Below are 24,937 nucleotides of genomic sequence, written 5' to 3'. Positions count from 1 at the left end.
ATGGTGCAGGCATGGCTGTTGGTAAAGAAAATTGCTTCACAACCATATGCATGTCATTTTTGGCAAGTGTCTTCTACATCAGGCTCAGACCAACCAATGCCTTGTGGGTGAAATTTGATAGACAGAGACTGTATGTGTATGTTTATATTGACACTAGGTGAAAACTGGTAGATTCAAACAGAAACGCATTGTGATATTTATGTCCAACTGAGTTGTCTCCTCTTATGCCAATGTCATCTGCTTTGCATTTCGTGTCTTCTATCAAGAATAAATGATGCAGTAGAGGCACATGGCCTAGTGGTTTGAGCAGCGGACACGCAGTCGAGGGATCACAGGTTCGAATCTCAGACCGGGCGATGTGTGTGTTTATGAGTGAAACACCTAAGCTCCACGTGACTCCAGCAGAAGGTAATGGCGAACTTTTGCTGAATCTTTTGCCACAACTTTCTCTCACTCTTTCCTCCTGCATGTTGCAGCTCACCTGCGATGGACCGGCATCCCGTCCAGGTGGGGAACCTATACGCCAAGGAAACCGGGAAACCGGCCCTAATGAGCCAGGCATGGCTTGAGAAAGAACAAACAAAATAAATAATGCAGCAAGGCACAGTACTAGTGTCAATATAATCAAGTATAAAATTCTTGAAAGCTGTGCTCCAGCATGGCCTCAGACCATTGACTGAAACCAGAAAAGAGAGAAAAAAAATGAATGTTGCGCACTGCATCCTAGATGCGTTCTGTGTGGTTATTATAGCAGCCAGAGCATGTTACCATTTTGACTGCTGACAGTTCTGTGTGGATATGTCTGGAGTTTTTGCTATTGATTGTTGCTCGGTTCGGCAAGGTAGAATGGGGTGTATCAGCTACTACTAAACCTAATTCTTCAGAATTTATTATTGGTCTTCTGCAATTTAGAGAAAGAATTATCTAGAAAAGAAATTGCATTGTGTGCGTGTGTGCACGTGTGTGTATGCATGTGTGTCTGTCAGAAAAGAAGAGACAATAATTTTGGAATGGTGTTGCCAGTATTTATAGATAGTGATATAAATAACCTTAAAAGACCGATGACCTTCAGGCTGAGCTATGCAGGCGCAGGCATGGCTGTATGGTTAAGAAGCTTACTTCCCTGCCGTGTGGACTCAGATTCAGTCCCACAACACAGCACCTTGGACAAGTACCTTCTGCTGCTATAGTTCCAGGTCAACCAAAGCCATGTGAGTCGATTTGGTAAACAGAAACTAAAAGAATCCCATTGTGTGTGTGTGAAGGCACATGGCTTAGTGGTTAGGGTATTCGGCTTACAATCGTAAGGTTACAAGTTCAATTCCCAACTGCATGTTGTGTCCTTGAGCAAGACACTTTATTTCATATTGCTCCTGTCCACTCAGCTGGCAAAAATGAGTTGTACCTGTATTTCAAAGGGCCAGCCTTTTCACACTCTGTTTCACGCTGAATTTCCCTGAGAAGTTTGTGAAGGGGTATGTGTATCGGTGGAGTGCTCAGCCACTTGTATGTTAATCTCACAAGCTATTCCGTTGATTGGATCAACTGGAACACTCGTCGTCATAAGTGACGGAGTGCCAGTAATATATCGATATATATATATATATATATATATTTCTTTACTGCCTACAACGGGCTAAACATAGAGGGGACAATCAAGGACAGACAAACGGATTAAGTTGATTACATCAACCCCAGTGCGAAACTGGTACTTTATTTATCGACCCCGAAAGGATGAAATGCAAAGTCGACCTCGGCGGAATTTGAACTCAGAACGTAACGACAGACGAAATGCCGCTAAGCATTTCGCCCGGCGTGCTAACGTTTCTGCCAGCTCGCCGCCTTGATGATGGTGATGGTTTATGTAGTGGTCCAATCTTCTGAACCACTTCTCTTTATAATAACCTTCCTCTGCTTGTGGATATACCCTGACACCTCTGTATCATTTGCCTTCTTTTCTAACTAAGGTAGCCAAGTATCTCTCTCTCTCTCTCTCTCTCTCTCTCTCTATCATACTTCAATCTCTCTTCGCTTGGCATAAAGCCACCTTTTTCAATACTATACCCGCCTCAGTTGAAGAGTCTTACTATACATGTAACTAGTGCTGGTATCATGTGTAAAAAGTACCTGATAAACTCTGTGAAATGGTTGGCATTAAGAAGAGCACACAGTCATGGAAACTTAGCCAAAGCAGACACTGGAGCTTGACACAGCTCTCTGGCACATTGGTGCTTGTCAAACCATCCAACACATGCCATCAAAGAAAATGAATTTTAAACAATGATGATGAAATTGTAGTAGCTATGTTGATGGGGATGATTTTGGCAGCAGTGATGGTTATATTGTTATTCTTAGGAATGATGAAAATGGTGTCAGTAAAAGTGGTTACGATGATGATGACGACGATGACAATGAGTGTGTCCTTCAGTTCTATAGACATGAACTATCATTCATACTTTAGTCTGCCAAATTATTTCCAGTTGTTTATACTTAAAACTGTTCAGTGTGCAGGTTTTTAACCCAAATATATCGCATTGCTGTTCTCATATGTAACATAACTTTTACAGTTGTCTAAATTTATCTCAACTCTATCTTCTAGTGAAAACATATTACATAACTGTGAAGACAATCTAATTTTAACTTGGCTTATTTTCTATTTAACTTAAGTGCGTGCACATGCGCGTACGTGTCAGTGCGCATGCGCGAATATTTGCTAGCGCATGCGTGTATGTGTGCTTGCGCGTATGTGTGGATGCACATGCGCATGCGCGTACGTGTAAGAACGCATGCGCGAATGTTTGCTTGCGCATGCGCTACGTGTGGGTGCGCATGCGTGTACGTGTGAGTGCGCGTGTGCCAACGTGTAAGTGCGCATGCGCGAACGTGTAAGTGCGCATGCGCAAACGTGTAAGTGCGCATGCGCGAACGTGTAAGTGCGCATGCGCGAACGTTTGCTTGCACGTACATGTGAGTGCGTGTACGTGTGAGTGCGCATGCGCGTACTTGCGCGAAGGTGTGCTTGCGCAAACGTGTATATGCGCATGCGTGAACGTGTAAGTGCGCATGCGTGAACGTGTAAGTGCGCATGCACGAACGTGCAAGTGCCCATGCGCGAACGTGCGCGTGCATGTACATGTGCAACGGACACGCACGTAAAAGCACCATCCGTTCGTGTCTGTTGCCAGCCTCGCCTGGCCCATGCCGGTGGCACGTAAAAGCACCATCAGTTCGTGTCCATTGCCAGCCTCACCTGGCCCCCGTGCCGGTGGCACGTAAAAGCACCATCCGTTCGTGGCCGTTTGCCAGCTCCGTCTGGCACCTGTGCGGGTAGCACGTAAAAAGCACCCACTACACTCACGGAGTGGTTGGCGTTAGGAAGGGCATCCAGCCGTAGAAACACTGCCAGATCAGACTGGGCCTGATGCAGCCTTCCGGCTTCACAGACCCCAGTTGAACCGTCCAACCCATGCTAGCATGGAAAGCGGACGCTAAATGATGATGATGATAACTTTGACAGATGTCCAAGTTTAACTATGCAGCATCTTCTTAACTACTCTCTGTAAAATGTGTTCTTCAGTTGCCAAGTTCTAATGAAAATCATGGTTTAGTACATAGTTTTACATTCTACAGATGGAATGAAAAATACTAAATGATATACTGGTTCCATAGAAAATGTCCGAACTATAACAATAATTTAAATTTTCCAGTCTCTTAATTACACCTAAATGTGTTTATATTAAGAATGTTGAACTACAGTATTAAAAAAATAGGGTTTTTAAGTTCAAATTAGATTAGGGAAAAGACAAAACAAAAGAAAATATAAATAAAATAAAATGCGAAAGATGCAGTTAATAGTCCAGATAATAAAAAACATAATTCACCAGCATGAGGGCCAGTCAGGCGGTACTGGCAACGGCCACGCATAAAAAGCACCATTTGAGCGTGGCCGTTGCCAGTACTGCCTGACTGGCCCTCGTGCCGGTGGCACATAAAAGCACCCACTACACTCCCAGAGTGGTTGGTGTTAGGAAGGGCATCCAGCTGTAGAAACTCAGCCAGATCAGATTGGAGCCTGGTGCAGCCATCTGGTTCACCAGACCTCAGTCAAATCGTCCAACCCATACTAGCATGGAAAGCGGATGTTAAACGATGATGATGATGATGATTTCAGTAAGTTTGAAATGTGGACATACAGAAAATGTACTGTAAACTCCCACTTCTGTTTTGTTAACTGAGGAGGAGGGGCAGTTATTATGTGTGTTACTGTCCCCTTGCTTTGAGATCACATGATTGTTGTAAATGAGTGTTACTGATTCCAATGTTCTGTGGGAATATGTCTGGTCATGGGGACGAGCTGGCAGTACCGTTAGCACACCGGGCGAAATGCGTAGCCATATTTCGTCTGCCGTTACGTTCTGAGTTCTAATTCCACCGAGGTCGACTTTGCCTTTCTTCCTTTTGGGGTCGATAAATTAAGTACCAGTTACGCACTGGGGTTGATGTAATCAACTTAATCCGTTTGTCTGTCCTTGTTTGTCCTCTCTGTGTTTAGCCCCTTGTGGGTAGTAAAGAAATAGGTAATATTACCTTACTTGGAAATAGGTGAAGGTTGGCAAAAGGAAGGGCATCTGACCATAGAAAATCCACCCCAACAAAGTCCATTTCGTCTGTGTGAGTATGGGAAAATGGACATTAAAACACTGTTTTGTTAGAGACCAGAGGTTTAACGCTTTAGTGTTTAAACTGGCCATATCCGGCCGAAGTTTTCTACCTATTTTATGTTTAAACTGACCAGATCAGGCCTCACACCTAACCTACATTGACATTCTAAAAATGAACAATTGCATCATTGAAACCTCAAAGCTATAAGATATTGCATGATTAATTAAAAACAATTTGAGTAAAAAAAATATTACATTTAACAGAGTAAGCTGAACATTAAAGGGTTAAAGAAAAATGAAATTGAGTTAGAGGTCCCAAAGGGTGTGGTTTTGGAAGGGGATTTGGATAATATTAGGGAAATATGGGGTCTGGAGACGCAGATTGCAGTGGTGATCGTGGGGAAAAGAGATATGTGCACTAACATTCAGAAAAATACTAATTTAATAGAAGAAACATTAATTGACTAAAACTTATAAACTGTTGGTGTATTAAAAAGTCATTTATCAGACTGGCTGTTAGATCTCCTGGTTCATTGTATATCAGTTTTTATTCTCTTGGGAATTATAGTGTGTCTTAAGAAGAGAACTCAGCTTGCTTTTATCATCTAGCAAGAAATTAGCTGTTGGTGTGAGATGACTAGGATGGGTGAAAGAATGCCATAATTAGCTGGATAATTAACAAGTGGCTGTGAGAGAGAGGCAGGAGGGGGAGACTTCTAGTTTGAGTTCAAAGACACAAGAAAACTGGGGAAGACTAATTTTGAGAGTATCAGTACAGCACGTGGATTCATATTCATATATATTTAGTCTTGTTATGAAATTAAGTCTAATACACAGGGTGATTGAACGCACTTAAATATGAGACTATATATTTATTCATATTGGTAAACTAGCAATTATTGCCATCAACCATGTAAATAAGTTGTGGCTAAGCATACTTTTGTTTACATTCTCAGGTAGTTTTCTTCTCTATATACTCAGTATCTGAGGAAGAAAGAGAAAGCAGATCCTGATGTATTCTTAATTAAGGAGTTGCCATGATAGATCGTTAGCCACTACACACATCTTTTTTCTCTCCTTGTTTTTTCTGTGTCCCTTTCTGTAGAAGAGCGTAGGCTCAAAACGTCAAAGACTTTTTCTATTCCTGAGTGTTATACTAACACATCTGTTTGTTTTGTACACCACCTGTCTTCGTCTTCTGTTTTTTTCGTAAACTCCCCCTATTCTTAATTAATATTGAAATCAGTTGATTCCATCTTCATCTTCAGCTACTAAAATGACCTTCACTGGCCTTAATTTTTCCACAAGGAGCTAAATACATCAATAATTTCTTAAGCTTAGCTAATGTTTCCTAATATGTTAAAATGTTCAACATCAGAAAACTATATTTTTTCTGGTGATACTTCAGTTTCACCATAACCCACTGCTAGAACCAGTAAAAGAGAATTTGCGGGTATAACTTCTCAAAAACAAATATTTTTAAAAGGAACAAACTTGGTCAAAGTAAGTAGTGTGATTTTGTACAATCTCGGTTGGTTTTTCACACTTTATAATATCAGATTCCAAGATTTGACCACTATTATAACTTAGTTGATCACCAAAGACTAGATTTTTGGATTCACTTCGTGCCATATTCCTGGCAATATGACAATAACCTCTTTTTCTTTCACTGCAGTTACACCTCATGGGGTGAAAATAATATTGTTTTTCTTTCTGCAAAGAAAACTAGCATCTGTTTCAGTTGATTAACTGAGTTAATGAGATTGAAAAGTGGTGATAATTCTTCATCATGATTATCATTTCCATGCTGGCATGGGTTGGACATTTTGACAGGATCTGGCAAGCTGCAGGGCTGCACCCAGCTCCAGTGTCAGCTTTGCTGTGTTTTCTATAGCTGGGTGCACTTTTTTGTGCCACCAGCTAAGTTGCAAGACAGAGAAGAACAGAAAGGGGGAAGAAGAAAAATATTCACCTCCCTCTTAGGTGAAGGTGGTATTATGCCAAGTACTGAGGGGCTAAAATGTATGATAGATGGCCAAGCACAGGCGTTTTGCTATGAAAGAGATACAAGGTCACACAACATTATATAAGGACACAAATCATAGTAGGTAGGGAGAAAAAAAAAGATGGTAGCAATGAGATGCCAAAGCAAAGCTTCAGCACAAAAAGGTTGGTATAAGAGAGGATATGGTCAATGGATGAGGAGGGGGGAGGTTGTTTGATAAGAGTGATAAGGAGAGATGGGATTAGAGCTGAATGTCTTGAGTGATGAATAAAGGTGAAGGTGCATTTAGTTGAGAGATATAGCAGTGGCTCAGGAAGGAAGATAAATCAGAATTATTAATAATTAATCAGAGAAAGTGCACACGCTCTTTGTATTAGCTTCCCATATTCGTAATATCAATGTGGTTGATGTTCACGATACAGCTTTAATCCCAGTTTGCTATCACTTTTAGTTTAAAGCTAAATCTATATAAATCCTTTTACACTTATAATGTGAAATCTGATATTGTTTTTAATTAATGAGGTATGTTGTAGAATTATAGAGAAAAGAAATATGAACTTGTTGCATTATTTTCTGATGTCTTCAAGAATACTTCATTATGTGAATGAATCAATCAAAATTAATGAACATATCCCGTTGTTTACACCATGAAACTACTACATAACATCGACTATAAATCAATATAAGTTTTCTTTGTTTCTTAACAATTGTCCAGCATGTAATAATCTTTTGATCATTGTTTGATCATACATTTTTGTTTTTGTTGGTTTTCTTGTCATTTTGGAACACTTATACATTGATGTACTTTAAGGAACTTATGACTTACATTACATATTAATTTAAAGTTGCAATGTTACTGAGTAATTTAAGAATTATACAGTCAAGACAGGTAGTCTACTGTTGAGTTATTGGTTTTCGTACCTGTGGTTACAGTTGGAACTCTCAAATATCTTTGATATTGGGTTAGTCAGAATAATAGAGATTAAGAACGAGTTTTGATAATTATCATGAAACTGGAAAAAAACATTTTAAATTCTTAAATTTTCTGTTGTTTCTTTTAGTCTTTCTCTCTCTTTTACTTGTTTCAGTCATTTTACTGTGGCCATGCTGGAGCACCGCTTTTAGTCAAGCAAATCGACCCCGGGACTTATTCTTTGTATGCCCAGTACTTACTTATTCTGTCGGTCTCTTTTGCCGAACCGCTAAGTGACGGGGATGTAAACACACCAGCATCGGTTGTCAAGCAATGCTAGGGGGACAAACTCAGACACACAAACACACACACACACACATATACATATATACGACAGACTTCTTTCAGTTTCCGTCTACCAAATCCACTCACAAGGCATTGGTCGGCCTGGGGCTATAGCAGTAGACACTTGCCCAAGATGCCACGCAGTGGGACTGAACCCGGAACCATGTGGTTGGTTAGCAAGCTACTTACCACACAGCCACTCCTGCGCCTACACATTTATTTAGTCTCTCTACATTTATTTTGAACAAGTTAGTTTTATAAATTTAATAAATTATTACTGATATTAGACAATGCTTAACTCTGTACACTCATCGCTCTGTCACTGATAGAATTTCAACCTTTAATCTAATCTAACAGTACAATATTTGACAATTCCTATTAACATCTCAAAAACTATGATGGCTCTTTGATCTCTAATTACTTGTATATTTATGTTTTTATTATATCTACTACATATCATTGTGTATTCTTGAGAAATTATAATATATGAAAATATCTTTTCATAAAATTTTACTTTCATTTCTGTACAGGGCATATAGCCTTGGTATCAGACTCACCATTCTCTGCCATTAGTTGTAGTTTTCACTTTAGTTTCGTGTGAGACCTACTTGCTAGTATAAAATATTTTTTCTCAATCATGTGTTCAAAATTTTCTATCTTTAATTTTTCTATTTTCAGGCACCAGGGAAAGGTCTTGTCCGACCAATTGCTTTCAAACCAGTAGTATCCAACCGATACGTAAAAAGAAGCAATAGTCAGAGTTACCATGACCAGAAACATCCTACGATGGATGATGGATATGGGTCACAAGAGTGCAATTTGCTTAATCAGAGCTCTGCAAATGTATTGCCCAGCTCTCATCCAACCAACAACAGTGACCCGTCCAGCAGTTTTCCTAGTGAATTGCGGGCTTCTGACCATGCAGATCCTCTCCGAACATCGAGCGTGAGTCATTTGTCCAGCAGTCGACTAGGAAACTGTATAGACACACCTTCTCCTAGTGACAGTGGTGTTGGAGAATTGGAGGCCATGTTGAAAGAAAAAGAACATGAAATAATGGCTCTTAGAGAAGTGATGGATAAGAATGAAAGAGCTATATTCCAAGTCTATGAAGAACAAAAGAATTTATGGCACAACGAACTTAAGGACCTCAAAGAAGAATATGAAAAGCGAAACCAAGTACAACAAAAGAAATCTGCTAAGTATGAACAATCAGTTGGAGTGCAAGTTCAGATTCTGCAACAAGAAAAGAACAAACTACAAGAGCTTTACAATGAATTGTTGAAAGAAAGAGAAAGTTTATTACATAAAACTGAAGAGTTAAAAAAACAGTTGGAGTTTACAAAATGTCAACTAGAAATATCTAGATCTGAGTTGCAGAAAACTACTGAGTTTTCACAGAAATTATTGAAAGCGAGTCATAGAACAAACACTCTAAAGGCTCAAAAGAGAAACAGCATGGATAATTCAGACAAAGCAACTGATGAGGCTTCTGGGGAAGAAGCCCATTCACACAGAATGAGTCTTCTTGCTTGTTCTCATGCAAATTATTCCATAGAACACTGTGATGTTGCTTGCCAGACTGAAAATTTGTCAGACAATATGGCTTTTGGCTGTGCTGATCCGTCTTTGTGTTCAGTAAGGAGCAAACTAATTGGTGAACTGCAATGGGAACTACAGCAATATAAAGAACAAGTAGGTATGCACAAGAAAGACTTTGAGCACGAACGAGACCAATGGCTTGAAGAAAAAAGTAAGGTGATTCGCTATCAGAAGCAGTTGCAGCTCAACTACATCCAAATGTTTCGTAAAAATAAAAATCTTGAGGCAGAAGTTGAGCAGCTGACTCTTGATCTTGAGAATAGAGACTTAAAACTTTTAGCCCTAAATGGTGCTGAAGAGTCTGTTTGCTAGTCACCTTCCAATTTCAGACTCTTATCAAAACCAAGTATTAAATTTTAGACTGTACGCTTAGTACTTTTTTTAATTTCACATTCTATGCACTTTGCTGCTTCTGATGCTCCTGTTTTCATTTTTTTTTTCTTTGTCATCTAAGATTTACAAGATAAGGATAATCCCTATAAGGATTATCTAGTCACTATGATTATCATTATCTTTACTTAAAATTATTAATATTATTATTATTATTATTGTTATTGGAGAGACACAATATCCAATCATGTGTTCATATCCCACAGTAGGCATTGTCTTGTGTCCCTGGGCAAGACACTTAACTCCACTTGCCTAAGACTTCATGCCTGATTAAGAAATTGTTATTGTTATTATCTATTTTTTTTACTAAAAAAAACACGACAGAAAAATCAAAGTAAATAATTATTTAACATATTCTATATCAGATTTTATTATTCATTATTTATTTTTATCACTTTTAAGTAATTATTTTTATGATATATTGGTCTTTCCCCCAGAATCACTCCATCCCTTCATTTTTCTGCCTCTTCACTCTTTAGAATGAGCAGCAACCATTTAAGCATGTTTCATGCCTATCAAACAAACTTGTTGAATTAAGTTACAAATTTATCTAAGCAGAATTGTCAAATCCATTTACATGAATCCTTAGCCACCATGTTCGGTTTTTGTTTCTCTTTCAAATCTGATATGTTTATTATTCCTTTCTGTAGAAACAAATCTAGGTTAGAGAATTAATAGATGTAAAAAGTAAAGATAGGAGTAAATAGCTGAATGTATTCATAATGATGCTGTTGCTGCTATTGATGATAACATTTCTTGTGTGTGCATGAAGCTGCTCAATTTTAAATAAGGAAAGAAAATGAGAAAATAGAACTCTCATGCATTCTAACAATATTAGCAATCTAAAAAAATGTAACTGAATCAGATCCACAAAGAATCATATTCTGGATGTAAGAGCTGACCATAACACTGTACTGCCTGTTGCCAATCATCATATTGATTTCTAAGACAGGCACAAAACCTGAAGTGTGAAAAGAGGAGCATTGTCTGATTATTTCAGTTGAAGTACTTGACTGAAACTTATTTTATTAACCTCGGAGGTTTAAATGGTGAAATCGGCCTTAGCAAGATTTGAACTGAAAATGTAAAGAATCATAACTAAATATTGCAAGGCATTTTATCGTAATCATGATATTAATAATATTAAACAAAAATGATAATAATAAGGTCTTTAATTTCTACAAGACTTATGAAAAAGAAAACATCAGAACATAAGACATGGGATATGATGGTTACGTTGAATATAAATTATAAAAATATAAAAACTATAGAATAAAGTTAAGATTATAATAATAACTAAATTTATACTTTGTTATTTTCTTTCTGTAGATGAAAACATACATAGCTCTATCATCAGTGTGATAGATATTATACAATTCCTTCATATAGTAAAGCAATTTTCAACGTTGCTCAACATTAGCTCGTCAAATGGTTAGTGTTTTCTTCATGAGATATTAGTTAATTCACCTTTAATTAACTCGGTAGATCTTTAATGGGAGCCTTAATGATTGCTTCAGTAATTCAGACCCTCCACTGTTACTAGATCTAAATCAATTTTTGCCATCAAATATGGTTGATTGCAATTGGTGATCAAATCAAGGCTTTCCCGATCTGCCTCTTTGGTGACCGTCCTTTTAACTAACCCTTTCAATGTAGTTTTTCCACAGAGATTTGTGTTACTTGTCCATAAAATTTGTGCTTGTGCCACTTGAACATTTTTCAAGTCTGAGTTCAGTTCCTAATTTCTTGCAACTGTAGTGACTTGCCTGTAAGCATTTGCATTTCTTATAAGCAATTCTATAAAAAAAAAAAACAGAAAAAGAAAATCATCTGTAACAGTTGATAAACCTGTTCAGTGTCCAGTTGTTAGACATTAGAATGGACACATCACCATCATTTAGTTTAATCAAGCTCAATGCCTAGTAAGACTATTATTTGTTGATCCTTTTTAACTATATGTGAAGTAACTGGGATATTTGCTGCTGTCAACATACACACACCATCACTAAATACCAGAATTTATAGGGCTTCAGTCATTATATATGTTCTACTTACATATTAGTTGAATATATATATATAAATATATAAAGGAATTCCATAAAACTCAACAAATTTGTTAAAAATGGAGAAGGGAAGATGTTAAAATGTAAGAGAATTTTAATAATTAAAATTCTCTTTTCGTTTTAACATCTTCTTCTCCATTTTTAACGACTTTTATGTGATTTCTTTCCATAAATTCACATAACACCAATTTGCAAACTTACGCCAGTAAGCTACCAGCAAAATATGAAGAATCTATATTAGAAATCTTCTTTGGAATCCTCCAAATTAAAGGACAAAATATAATTCAACCATTTTACACGCACACACACACATAAACACACACGTATATATATATATATATATAGTTGTTATATCTGCTGCTCTTGCTAATACTTAGAGAATTATCCATCAGAGCAGCAGAGACAAGAGGAAAGTTTAGTGGAAGAATTCTTCTCTGAACTATGAATGAACAATAGTCTTGGGGGAAAACAAAATTTAAGTTACAATGAATATATATTGTCCTGGAATTTCATTCTGTTGGATTAGTAGGAGCTTTGCCAAGAAATTGAAATGATTATGACATATATATAATTTTGTTTTTGAGGCTGAAAACTCTTCCAAATTTACTGAAAGACCTCAGGAGGTTTTCAGCATTAGACTGTTTTCCAGCTCCAGAAATAAAATTTATATACTTATGCAGTGTATTGATTATTCTTTTTCTATAATTTGTGAACCCAAGCATCATATATATATATATATATATATATATATATGCATGTATAGTCTCCTCACATGTTGTATCTGTTGTTGATATGAAGAAAAATCATGCTTCAATGCAATGATAGCTGATATCTCAACATCTTAAAAGTTTAGACTCACATTAGATGCAAAGCCATCCATTTGAAGGACAATCATACTTTAGCTTTGAATCAGAGCCAATAGTATATAGCATTCTTTGTAGTGGTATCTCTCATTAGATAGATAAATAACTTTAATAATTTTTGTCAATTTTTTTTTTGTTTATTTTACATTGAATATTACACTTAATTTATTTTGCTCATTATTTTACTACAATTGTTATTTTAATTACCATATTTTTTTATTAACAAAATCAAACGAGTTAATCTTTCAGCATGAGTGGTTCAGTATGATGATTGTATCGACCCCTTGACATTCTCTGATTGGTGATTCCATTAAATCATGTATTTCAAGTGTGAAAACACTAATATCATAATCCTTGTTCAGACACCTCTGAATACATAAAGCCATTCCTAATGTATTATAAAAAAAAAAAAAAGAAAAAATGAAAGAAAGAAAGAAATACAATAAGGTTGTTTATAGTTTGTATTTATTGACTGTTATTCATATTGCACAAATCTATGTAGTGTGAGTTTGATTTTAAACTTTAACACCAACAATAATCTTTCTGAGATGTAAATATGTTGTTGAAAAAAAATCTGTTCTATGTGAAGAATATGTCTTCGGTAGAAACGTTCTCATGACATTTATTATAACTTCATTCAGGAACATAGAACCGTCACCTTTCAGAGGGAGAAGTGAAAACGGCCAGTTTCAACAAATTTCAGCTGGCTGTTCAGACACACACACACACACATATATATATATATATATATATATATTATACATATACATATATATTATACATATACATACATACACATATATTTATATATAAAATATACATATAATATATATATATAATATATATATATATACATACATATATATATATATATGTGTATTATATATATGTATGTATATATATATATATATATATATATATATATATATATAATACACATATATATGCATATATTATTCAGATATACATATATATATATATAATACACCTATATATACATATATATTATATATATATATATATATATATATAATATACATACATATATATTATACATATACATACATACACATATATTATATATATATATATATATATACATACATATATATCTTCTTTTTATTCATTTCAGCTAGTGAGCTGTGGCCATACTGGGACACTGCACTATGTACTTGTTTTTTGTTGTTCTTGTTGTTGTTCTTTTTTTTTGTTTTTAAATATAACTTAATGTTTAAATCTGGAGAGCAGTTACTCATAACCTGGCCAGATTTCTCTTTTCAACGAGATAACGAGTGACATTAGTTCAATCTAGGCTATTCTTTCGTGAAGGTCTCAGCACATAGGACCTGCAACTTTAATCATGCCACCATCGAGTCATTCTTTTTTACTACTTTCTTTATTCTGATGCCAAACGAATGGGTTGGGAGGGGTGTAGTTCCTTACTAGTTGCACAACGTAGCACCCCTGATGTGATATGAACTTAAAAATATCTTTAGATGAGTGACCACCACCTAAGCCCCCTCAACCACTGCAGTTCATAAAGGTTAGTGATTAGTAGACAGGAATTATGGAAACTGTAATGAAGACAAAACGGTTCCAAACTTTGTCTGCTTTGTTTCTTAGTCTTCCTTATGTGTACATATACATAGATGCATATATATATATATATATATATTGATAAAAGTGGTAAGATAGCAAAAGAAAGAAAGAGACCTCGATATTATGTAAATAGAGGAATTTATCTGTAAATATATATATATATATATGTGACAATTATTCAGTAGCCAAGATAAAACTCCAAGTTTCGGATGCTGAGGTAGAAATCCACGCCACCATCTCTTCAGTTATCTGGCCATCGGAAAAAACCTCGGCATCTGAAACTTGGAGTTTTATCTTGGCTACCGAATAATTGTCACATATTACATTTACAGATATATATATATATACATACAAGGTGTGAGGGGTATTTGAGGACAGTTTTGGTATACAATAAAACAACTATATTTCAGCATAAATAAATATGTATTTGCATAAACATTTGTCCAATTAGTTTTGATAATGATTTTTTTAAGTAAATTATTCTATGAAACCGCCTTTGGTTTCAAAGACTGCTTCAATGTGGAACTGAGACTGCTGGCATACTGACACTATATGGTTCTTATTCATTTTGGACATCATCTGGACAATGGCAGCCGTTACTGAAGCTATGGTATTATGAAGATAACAATTAGTCTCCCTTTCAACAACACTCCACACGTAGTAGTCCATGGGATTCAAATCTGGCGAGTTTGGAAGCCACATATTAGGTGTTACATAATCATAATGATTGTCTGACAACCATTCTTGGGTGACTAAAAAATCTTCAAAGCCACAGTCGAACCAATTCTACTGAATGGCTCAGAAACCTGGACGTTATCAAAGAAGCTTGAGAGGCGGTTGGATGGAACCTACACTCGCCTCCTTATGAGAGCTCAAAATCTCTCGTGGAAGCATCATCCAACCAAAGTACAAATATATGGGAAATTACCACCTGTATCATCTCTTATGAAAGGTAGAAGAGTCCGGTTTGCTGGACATTGTTGTAGAGCTGAAAACGAGGTAATTTCTACTCTTCTCCTCTGGAAGCCATCTGCTCGCGATACCAGAGGGGGCGCACTCTCCTACCCTGATGTAATTTCCAGGGATACAGGCATCCAGCAACAGGACCTCCGTAATGCTATGATGGACCATGAGGTCTGGCGTAGCATGGTAAATTCCATTGTCTCGACCACGTTCGAACAATGATGATGATGAGAAGGTGCTGAGTCTTGTTGAAGCACGTATGGTTCCATTGCATACTTCATCAATCCAGGGCTTGATAACAATTTCCAGTACCTCAATGTATCCAGTAGCATTAATTCTAAGACCCTGTGGAAAAAAAGTGGGGCGGCATCACATGACCTTCGCTACTCGTCATTCCTAAAACCATCACAGTTGCTGGAAATTTCGTGTGCATCACTCTTGATACCTCAGAAGGATCTGCACATAACCACCTGTCATTTCTTCTGTTAGACTTTTGATCCTGGTCAAAGTTTTTTTTTTATCAGAGAAAAACCAAAGCATGCCTTATTCATGAGGGTTTTTCACTTTGTTAAGAAACCGTTTTGAATGGACAAGATGGTTTTTCTGTGTCTTTGCAGATACAATTTCGCCTTTCCTCATTACATAGGACTTGTATCGAATGTCATGATGTACCACAGTTCTGATAGTCCACTCTGACACCTGAAGTTCTTTAGCAATGGACCTCGTTGATCTAGGGTTTTCATCGATAATGTTTTGAACATGTTGTATAAATTCTGGTCTCCTTTTAGTATCTGAGCGTTGTGAATGTTCTTTTCTCTTTGATACAGGTGAAACGCTACCATCACATGCCTCCAGTTCCGACTGAACTTTGTGTACAAATGATCTTGCAACATTTAGAAAGTTGCTAATTTCTGAATCACTTTTGGTTTGCATGTATAGCAACTATGACTGCATGTCTTTTCATTTCTTGAGTTAGTCTGATATCTTGAAAGGGTTATCTGAAAAAAAAATTGATACATTAATTAATTTGTAGGTGTAATGAACTAAAAATGAAATGTCCTCAAATACCCCTTTTCACCCTGTATATATATATGTATATACACACACATGCATGCACACACGCATATGCACTCACATATGTATATCTGATAAATTAATCTGTTAGTTTCATCAGTTGCTCTGCAATAAATATCAATTAACCATACTTAATTAAAATACTAATTAAAACAGTCCAGCAATATATGAAGCTTTCCTGTTTTACAAACCTGAGATCTTCTCTGACATCATCTTTCATGTCCATAAGGGGTAATTCTCGAAGTGAGAGAAGTTGCACATACAGCTCTCTCTCCAATCCGCTTTTGCAATTGGTCCATGCAAGTGCTGAGAATTTAAATCTATTCTGTCATCTGGAATTTATAAGGAAAAGGAAAAACAGAGCATTAAATACATAACTCAGTTATGGTTTAGTTTATTAAGCATATTTCAGTGTCAGGAAAATTTGTATTTAAAAACAAAATATCTTGTATATGTTTGTTTTGATATGTACATCTTTAATAATAATAATAATAATAATAATAATAATATTGTGTACTGCTAAAAGAAAAGGTAAAGCTTTAATGGTTACCTGTGTCAGGTAATTATAGTTGAGGTGAGGTACATAGCTAAGATGATTAATTGCCAGCGCTTATGTACGACTAATATTTCACACCTGAATAATGAGTTCATGTCCTATTTAGCAGGTGTGATGCTATTTAACCAGACGTTTTGCTTCACCTCGGTTTACCTAAGTAGGTATTATCCACCAAGAAAGGTGACTTCTTAAAGATTGTTGTCCCATCCAGGGGGAGATCTGTCTTCCATCCACTCAACACAAACTGAAGATAAGCATTGGCCCTGTGAGTATCATGACTCAGGAAAGAATTTTTAGTATGGATTGCGAGAAAGTGAAAAAGAAAGACTTCTGTAACCATGCTTTCCTATTGCTTATGTTAGATTCTGTTCTGAATTATAAATTCCATTTGTTGTTGGTTTTTGAAAAAAAAAATAAATAAAAAGCTTTTTATTTTTTATTGTTTTGATACTTGAATAAAATTGAAAGGAAAAATATTTTTAACAAAAAAAAAAAGGATTAAAAGAGCATTAATTTTTGATTTCCAATGGAATAATGAAGATGACAATTTACTAACTCCTGCCTTCAAAAGCCCAAACACATATCCATTATATGCACCCATATGCTGCCCTTGACACCACTTCCTGAGCTTCCTAGACTGTTGCTGTTTTCCTTATTTTTTTTCTAGCTAAAAGCACTTTAACTGCTACCAAAAAAAAAAAAGAAACACAAGAGAGAAAAAAAATCAATATCTTCCATTACTGTAATGGGGTGATACATGATAGGCCTAGCTTTAAAATGAGAGTTATTTCATGATGATACATACACATTTCTCTAAAACTTTTGGAGAGAAAACCCTGTCATTTGTGCCTAACCTGATGTAATAATAGTTGTACTATTTCTAACAAATCAATTTTTGTGTATCACTTTCAAATTCTTTGTCATACACAGAATTTCATTCTTCTTGGTTAGTTTTATTTTCTAACCAATCCAGTTTGATATGGATTGATTTGAATGCGATAATTTGGTGATTTGCCTGGAGCAAGTGTTGCATAAGTTGTAATAATAGGAGGAAGGTTAAATGATCTTAGGATTGCACTCACAGGTCATTGGGTTTAATCTTAGTACATTTATTGTTGTTGTCGTTGTTGCTGTTTTGCTCCAGGTTAACCCTGATCAAAATCATTCCATCTATGGCATTTTGTCTTTTTACAGGCATTCAGGACTACATTGTCTAATGTGTCTTTTCTCCTTTTTTTTTTTTTAGAGATGGTAGCGATTAATTAGAGGAAGATTTGACTGCTATTTCTTGCCTCCAAAGTCTCCTTTGTTGAATCATGGCACATTTGTTAAAGGATTAAATAAGCTCTTTGTGTGATGCATGTTCTAGAAATGTTCAAAGCATCCCATTATTAACACCATAGAAAAACTAGTTTAAGTTTTGTGGAGAGAGAAATAAACTCTTACTAACCAACAAGAGAACTCTTTTATTAGTAGTGGTGACTAAGATAGAATGATGTGCCCTGCCCAAATCCTCAATGTCATTACTAATAAAGTTTAGGTTGACATTTCATGGCTCAATAAACTAACCAAAGGCAAAGTATTTCTTCCATATACGTATTCTTTCCCTGTGGTGTTATTTTTTTACAAAAATTTACTCCCCCCTACTGGCATCATTGGAATAATTCATAGCTTCTTTTCATCAATTGTTTAAATGTTGTAAAAGCCCAGAGCATTACTGGGCCAGTACATTATGATAGGTTAGTAACTACAGTATGTTAAATATGCGCTCTAAAACTGCAAATCATTACTGAAAAGAGGTAAAGTTGTGGTTGAGAGAATTCCTATATTGTTTTACTATTTCTATGTTGCCTTTTCTTTATCAGTGTAGGAGCAGCAGGATATCAAAGAAGTGTCTCAACAAAGAAAGAAGTATTTTCAGTGTATGACGCTCCATTCAGTTCTCTACGTACACCAGGCTGGGACTATATCAGATCTGCATTTTATCCACATTGCTCTGTAGTAGAAAGAGTAACTTCCCAAAGCTTCAACAATTACTTACCCAGTGAAGACAAGGGAACCTGAAAGCCATAAAAATAAAGTAAAATTATAAAAATGGATTGGGCATGTCATCAGAGATCAAAACCTGGACTATTCTTGACTGAACACTAGAAAGAAGAGGAAACTGAAAAACGCTGGGCATTGAATGGTGGAAGAACTGATTATGAACCACATTTGACAAACCTTTCAGAAGCTGGTCCACAATAGCCAGGAGGGGCAAACCTGCTTTACTGGCATGTAATGCCAGTAGGCATGACTTCAGGATAACATAGTCAGTCATTTTGACTATGTTGTTTTGAAATCATATTTGTAAATGCTAAATGAATGTAGTATCAAGAGTGTTATGATGACAATCATTATTCTCTGGATGAATGGTTAACAAACCAGATATATAGTCTTGAATTTGTTTTCCACCGAGTATAGTTTCTCTCTTTTTAATTTCCCAGCTGTTAATTGGAAACATTGATCTATAACTGTTGTCTTCATTCTAGATGTTGCAATATTTAGGAGTGTCAAGGTGGCAAGCCAGTAAAATTGTTAGCATGCCGGGCAAAATGCTTAGTGGCGTATCTATTGACTTTATGGTCTGAGTTCAAATTCTGCTAAGACCATCTTTGCCTTTCATCCTTTCAATATCAATAAAATAAGTACCTGTTAAGCAGTGGGGTTTGATATAATCCATTTACCCTGCCCCTAAAATTGCTGGTTTTGTACCAAAATTTGAAACCAGTATTTAGGAGTGTTGTATGAACCATTTTTGGTGTATTACAAGAATATTTTAAATCTGGAGAAACAACAATTTTTATCACAATTATTTGCAAAGTACATATAAACCAATTAAGGTGACAGATTTTTTTTTTAAGGATACTGTTTGAGATCACTCATTTAATATGCATTCCCTTTCTCTTTTCAAACCATGTCTTTAATTTTTTTATTATTGCTTTGTCAGGAGGGAAGGGCAGTGCCCAGGACCCTTTTCAAGGCCTCTAAGACTCGTATAAAAAAGTTATCCTCAAATTGGGGACCTAGATCCAATGCTTGCAGCAAAGTGAACTCCTCTAAAGGCACCCAAGGACTGGATGGTGATATTAAAACAGGAAATGGATTAGCTCTACCATCCAAAGAGGCCAGAGTAGGGTTTGAACTCTGAACACAGAGACCCCCCAAACAAATACCACAAGGCATCCTATCCATTGCCGTAACAATTCCACCTGGGCACTCATCCCAGATTGGTACTTTATCGAACCCCAGATGGATGAAAGTCAAAATTGCAGTCTCTCCCCGTTTACACGTGGATCTTCCCACTATACGTTATCACCACAACACACTAAATTATCAACACTGTTAACTTCTACATTAACAATCTTACTCATCCACTTTCATTTTCTATTATTGTAAGGGATATAGGGGGCAGGCAATGTTTGCTTTTTCTCAGACAAAACAAACTTTATCCAAATTATCTCTAAAATTATCTGCTTTGTATAAATTCAACAATATTTTTCATGTCTCTTTCTCACCTGTGATTCATTCACTTGGGTCATCATTGACTGCACATCATGATTTTCTAAAGCTATATTTAGTGCTGTTGTTACTTTGCATTTGTTAGGTTTTCAATACTCATCCTTACTCATTCTTTGCTTCAGTTGCAGTTAATACTCACTAGTGATACTTCAACACACATTTATACTCACTTTCACTCTCTTCCTATATTCACTGACACACACACATACACTCACTCAAACACAAACAAAGCTACCACTTTCAGTACTTGTCAATAAACATGAAGAAAAATCATTGTTCATTTGTTAAAGCTTCAAGTTTTGAGTTTTTAACAAAAGACATTTGAAAGCTTTGTTTAGTGATATGACCTAAATATCTAAAAATTACTTCTTCAACTTACAAAATAAAATACAAGTTCAGTTAATACTTACTTCACAGTATTCTGAATTAAAATCCTTATGATGCCAATTTTGCCTGTTATCCTTCTAGAGTCAATAAAATAAAGGACCAATAAAATATTGGGATGGATTTCATTGATTATGCTCTTCTCCCAAGACCTATGGCTTTGTGCCCATTTTTAAAATCTACTTCATTTTACTAACATATAACTGAAAGTAAAATTTATTTGGAATCATCATTATCATTTTTACATCTGTTTTCTATGCTGTATGCATTGGATGGGTCTTGTTCAAAGTTACAGACCTTCTAGACAGGTAAGAGGACTAGATCTTGCGCATGTGTTCCAATTTTTATCTAGTTTCTAAGTCTGGATGCATCCCCAACACCTACAGAGTGTACTGGATGTATTTTATTGTGGCACCAACCATTAGTGAAGTTGCCATGGGCGCTCACAGACTAAAGAGTCCTCACTGCTTTATTGCATATCTGTTTTAAATAATAATAATGAAATTATTGTATACAGTGCTCAGGTGCACTACAACTTGTCAAAAGTGCATATAAAGTATATGCAGTAATGTACAAATGTCTGCAAAGTGAACTGTGTATGAGTCAGATACATACATGCTTGCGTGTGTATGGAGGGGAGAAAATCAGGTGTAGTGTTGGCGAATCTCGGGAAGTTTTGAAGGATGCAGTGCTCCGACAACTAACAACTGATGCCGGCAGTCTGTTCCATGCTTCAGCAACTCTTAACGTGAAAAAATGTTTCTGAAAGTCATGGGAGCTGTGCTGTTTTCTGACTTTGTAAACATGTCCACGGGTGTTAGACAGGTGGAGTTAGAAAAGGTTTTAAAACAATACAACCAAGAAAGTAGGAATGAATTACCTTGAATTCTGCAAGCTGGATTGGCTAACATTAGTTTGTAGATACAGAAATCCATCTGCATAATGTACTTCAGTATTGAGTATGCTATAAGAAATGTACTGTTTAAGTGTTTTTGATGTACAAATTTAAATTGGAGTGTTGCTCTGTCACTGTACTCCCTCCTTAGTAAAAATATCAAGCTTTCTTGTTACAAATATATACTACATAGAAGTACAGTTCACTGCTGTAAGGCAACACAGTATAATTGACAGCTGTTTCATGAAACTCACATATTTTGTGTAAAACCTATTGGTATAATAATAATGAAATTATTGTATACAGTGCTCAGGTGCACCACAACTTGTCAAAAGTGCGTATAAAGCATATGCAGTAATGTACAAATGTCTGGAAAGTGAACAGTGTATGAGTCAGATACATGCTTGTGTGTATATGGAGGGAAGAAAATCAGGTGTAGTGTATCCTATTGAAGACAGAGACCTTTCTCTTTAACTGTAATAGGGAACAAGGATAAATCCTGACCTTTCCAGGTAACAGCAATAAGTACAAAAGTAAAGAAATAAAACCAATTTTCAAAGCTGTCTTTACTAATTTCCATCGTTCTTGTCTTTGGTTTACAATGAAGTATTGTAACATGTGACTATGAAATTCCAAAATAAACATTTGCTTTGAAAGGGAATGTCTTAGATAAACATTGGGCAGAAAAAGTCATTTATAGATATAGTGCAATCATTGTTGTCTACCATTTCATAATAGTAGGCAGACATTAACTGGTTTACTAGATAAACCAGAGAATATTGGTAGTTACTGACAAACACTAGTTCAACTAGCTGCGTCATAATATAGAACATTTTCCAAATTCCAGCAGCATTCTTTCAACAATAACCATTTATTATTTTATCAAGATGTGTTCTCCTTTATGTCTGTTAGCAAGATGAGTACCAGACCTCTTTAATGCAATTACTCCCAGATGTTTGTCTCAGTTAAAGTTAATAGTTGCTTTCTCTAACATTTTGAATTTTCTTATTCCTTATTAATGTTATGATACATAAAGCATACACACGACAGAGTGTAAGTGCCCTGAGAGAAATGCTGGACATAAGAAGCATCAGATGTGGTGTGCAAGAGAGACGTTTGCACTGGTATGGTCATGTACTACGGATGGATGAGGAGAGATGTGTGAAGAAGTGCCACTCCCATTGAAGGTATCCGGGGGAGAGGTCGACCAAGGAAGACATGAAATGAGGTGGTCAAGCATGACCTTCGAACATTGGGCCTCAGAGGTAATGACAAAAGACTGAGACCTCTGGAGATATGCTGTGACTGCAAAGACCCGACAATGTAAGTTCATGGCTGTTTCCTGCACCAGTTTCGCATAGCCCCAGCCCATCCAAAGTACATTGGGTTGCAGAACGATCTGATGTGCTTACCTTGGATCATAGGGTGACCTGCTGTGCTTGAGTAGACCTATTGAGTCAAGTACATCAACATCAAAATAAATATCAAATGGAAATTGTAGTTGTGATACCTGTGCTGGTGGCACATAAAAAGCACTCATTACACTCATGGAGTGGTTGGCGTTAGGAAGGGCAGCCAACTGTAGAAACACTGCCAGATCAGACTGGAGCCTGGTGCAGCCTCCATGGCTTACCAGACCCCGGTCAAACCGTCCAACCCATGCTAGCATGGAAAACGGACGTTAAATGATGATAATGATGGGAAATGAATTTTGATCAATTTGTCAGCAATAAAATCCAAAATGTTTTCAGAAACTTCATAAAATTCTCTTTAACTACATTAGATTTCCTTAATCTTTGTCATTCTTCTACAAACACTTATTGGATAGAGACATGGGCTTAGTTTAAAAATCCTAAAAATTTGGGAATGACATGAGAACTGTTACTCTCCAAAGTGATACTTCAAAGGCTACCAGGAGATTGAAAAGTTTATTTTATACGCCAAAAAATTTAGAAGCAGTTGTTTTTACTATTTAACCCTCTAGCATTCAAATTATTGTCAAATGTAATGCTTATTTATTAACAATGTTTTTGAATTAATCTCATAGCTTTGAGATTTCAGTGATGTGATTGTATATTTTTAGAATGACATTGTAGGTGTGAGAGGCTGGATCGGTTTGAACACAAAATAGCAGGTAGAATATTTGGGCCAGATATAGTAAGAACTGTGGCTGTTGTACAAATATTGCCATTGCAAGGGTCACCTTTAATTCATTGTAGATGTCATAACAGAACTGTTGTAAAAATAAACTGTCTCTGCCATAATTTTCTCAACCCCAGTTTGTCTCCCTTCTTCACTATTTTCATAATTGATGAACTTGGTGTTACAAGTTTCCTTTCTCATCTATTTAGGACTAATCTTCCTCTTATAGTTACTCTTTTACTTGTTTCAGTCATTTGACTGTGGCCATGATGGAGCACTGCCTTTAGTCAAGCAAATCGACCCCAGGACTTTTTCATTGTAAGCCTAGTACTTATTCTATCGGTCTCTTTTTCCGAACCGTTAAGTTACGGGGACGTCAACACAGCAGCATCGGTTGTCAAGCAATGTTGGGGGGGACAAACACATACATATATACGACGGGCTTCTTTCAGTTTCCGTCTACCAAATCCACTCACAAGGCTTTGGTCGGCCTGAGGCTATAGTAGAAGACACTTGCCCAATGTGCCACGCAGTGGGACTGAACCCAGAACCATGTGGTTCATAAGCAAGCTACTTACCACACAGCCACTCCTACGCCTAAGAATTATATTTTCCTGACCAAAAATGTATTTAAGATTTGAGGTAAGATCTTAGCTAAACCTTGTTAGAAAAGAAACTAGGGAAGCCTGTCTGCTAGATTGTACCTGTAATTCACAGATTTGATCTTGTTACATAGTGTCAAACTGTTTCAACTTGAGAATTACATTAATAGTAAGAGTCGGCAAGCTGGCAGAAACGTTAGCACACCGGGCGAAATGCTTAGCGGTATTTCATCTGCCGTTACATTCTGGACATCATGGACATTGTAATGGGTGGGATGCACGTTTTTGTGGCTTACCCTGGGTGCGGTTACCCTAGCTA

General features: G+C 36.3%; 1 protein-coding gene and 1 long non-coding RNA gene across 5 annotated transcripts in view; both read left to right on the top strand.

The window, feature by feature from the left end:
- The window catches only part of LOC115229835 (leucine zipper putative tumor suppressor 2 homolog), a 209,919-nt gene extending 198,120 nt beyond the window's left edge, over window positions 1-11,799 (top strand). For all 4 annotated transcript variants that reach the window (XM_036500527.1, XM_029800122.2, XM_036500528.1 and 1 more), the window contains one exon: window positions 8,603-11,799. In XM_036500527.1, the coding sequence (XP_036356420.1) occupies window positions 8,603-9,838 (1,236 nt within the window). In that variant the 3' untranslated portion in view covers window positions 9,839-11,799. The remainder of the gene's footprint in view (window positions 1-8,602) is intronic.
- Window positions 11,800-15,514: 3,715 nt separating this feature from the next.
- LOC118762144 lies at window positions 15,515-24,280 on the top strand. Its single transcript, XR_004997923.1, has 3 exons — window positions 15,515-16,439; window positions 22,039-22,045; window positions 24,246-24,280. It is a non-coding gene; the product is annotated as an uncharacterized LOC118762144 (long non-coding RNA).
- Window positions 24,281-24,937: the final 657 nt, after the last annotated feature.

The sequence above is a fragment of the Octopus sinensis genome, linkage group LG2 (assembly GCF_006345805.1).
Source record: "Octopus sinensis linkage group LG2, ASM634580v1, whole genome shotgun sequence".
In the NCBI taxonomy this organism is placed as follows: Eukaryota; Metazoa; Mollusca; class Cephalopoda; order Octopoda; family Octopodidae; genus Octopus; species Octopus sinensis.
Note: the sequence above shows the minus strand (reverse complement) of the source record. Positions and strands in the feature narration are given on the sequence as shown.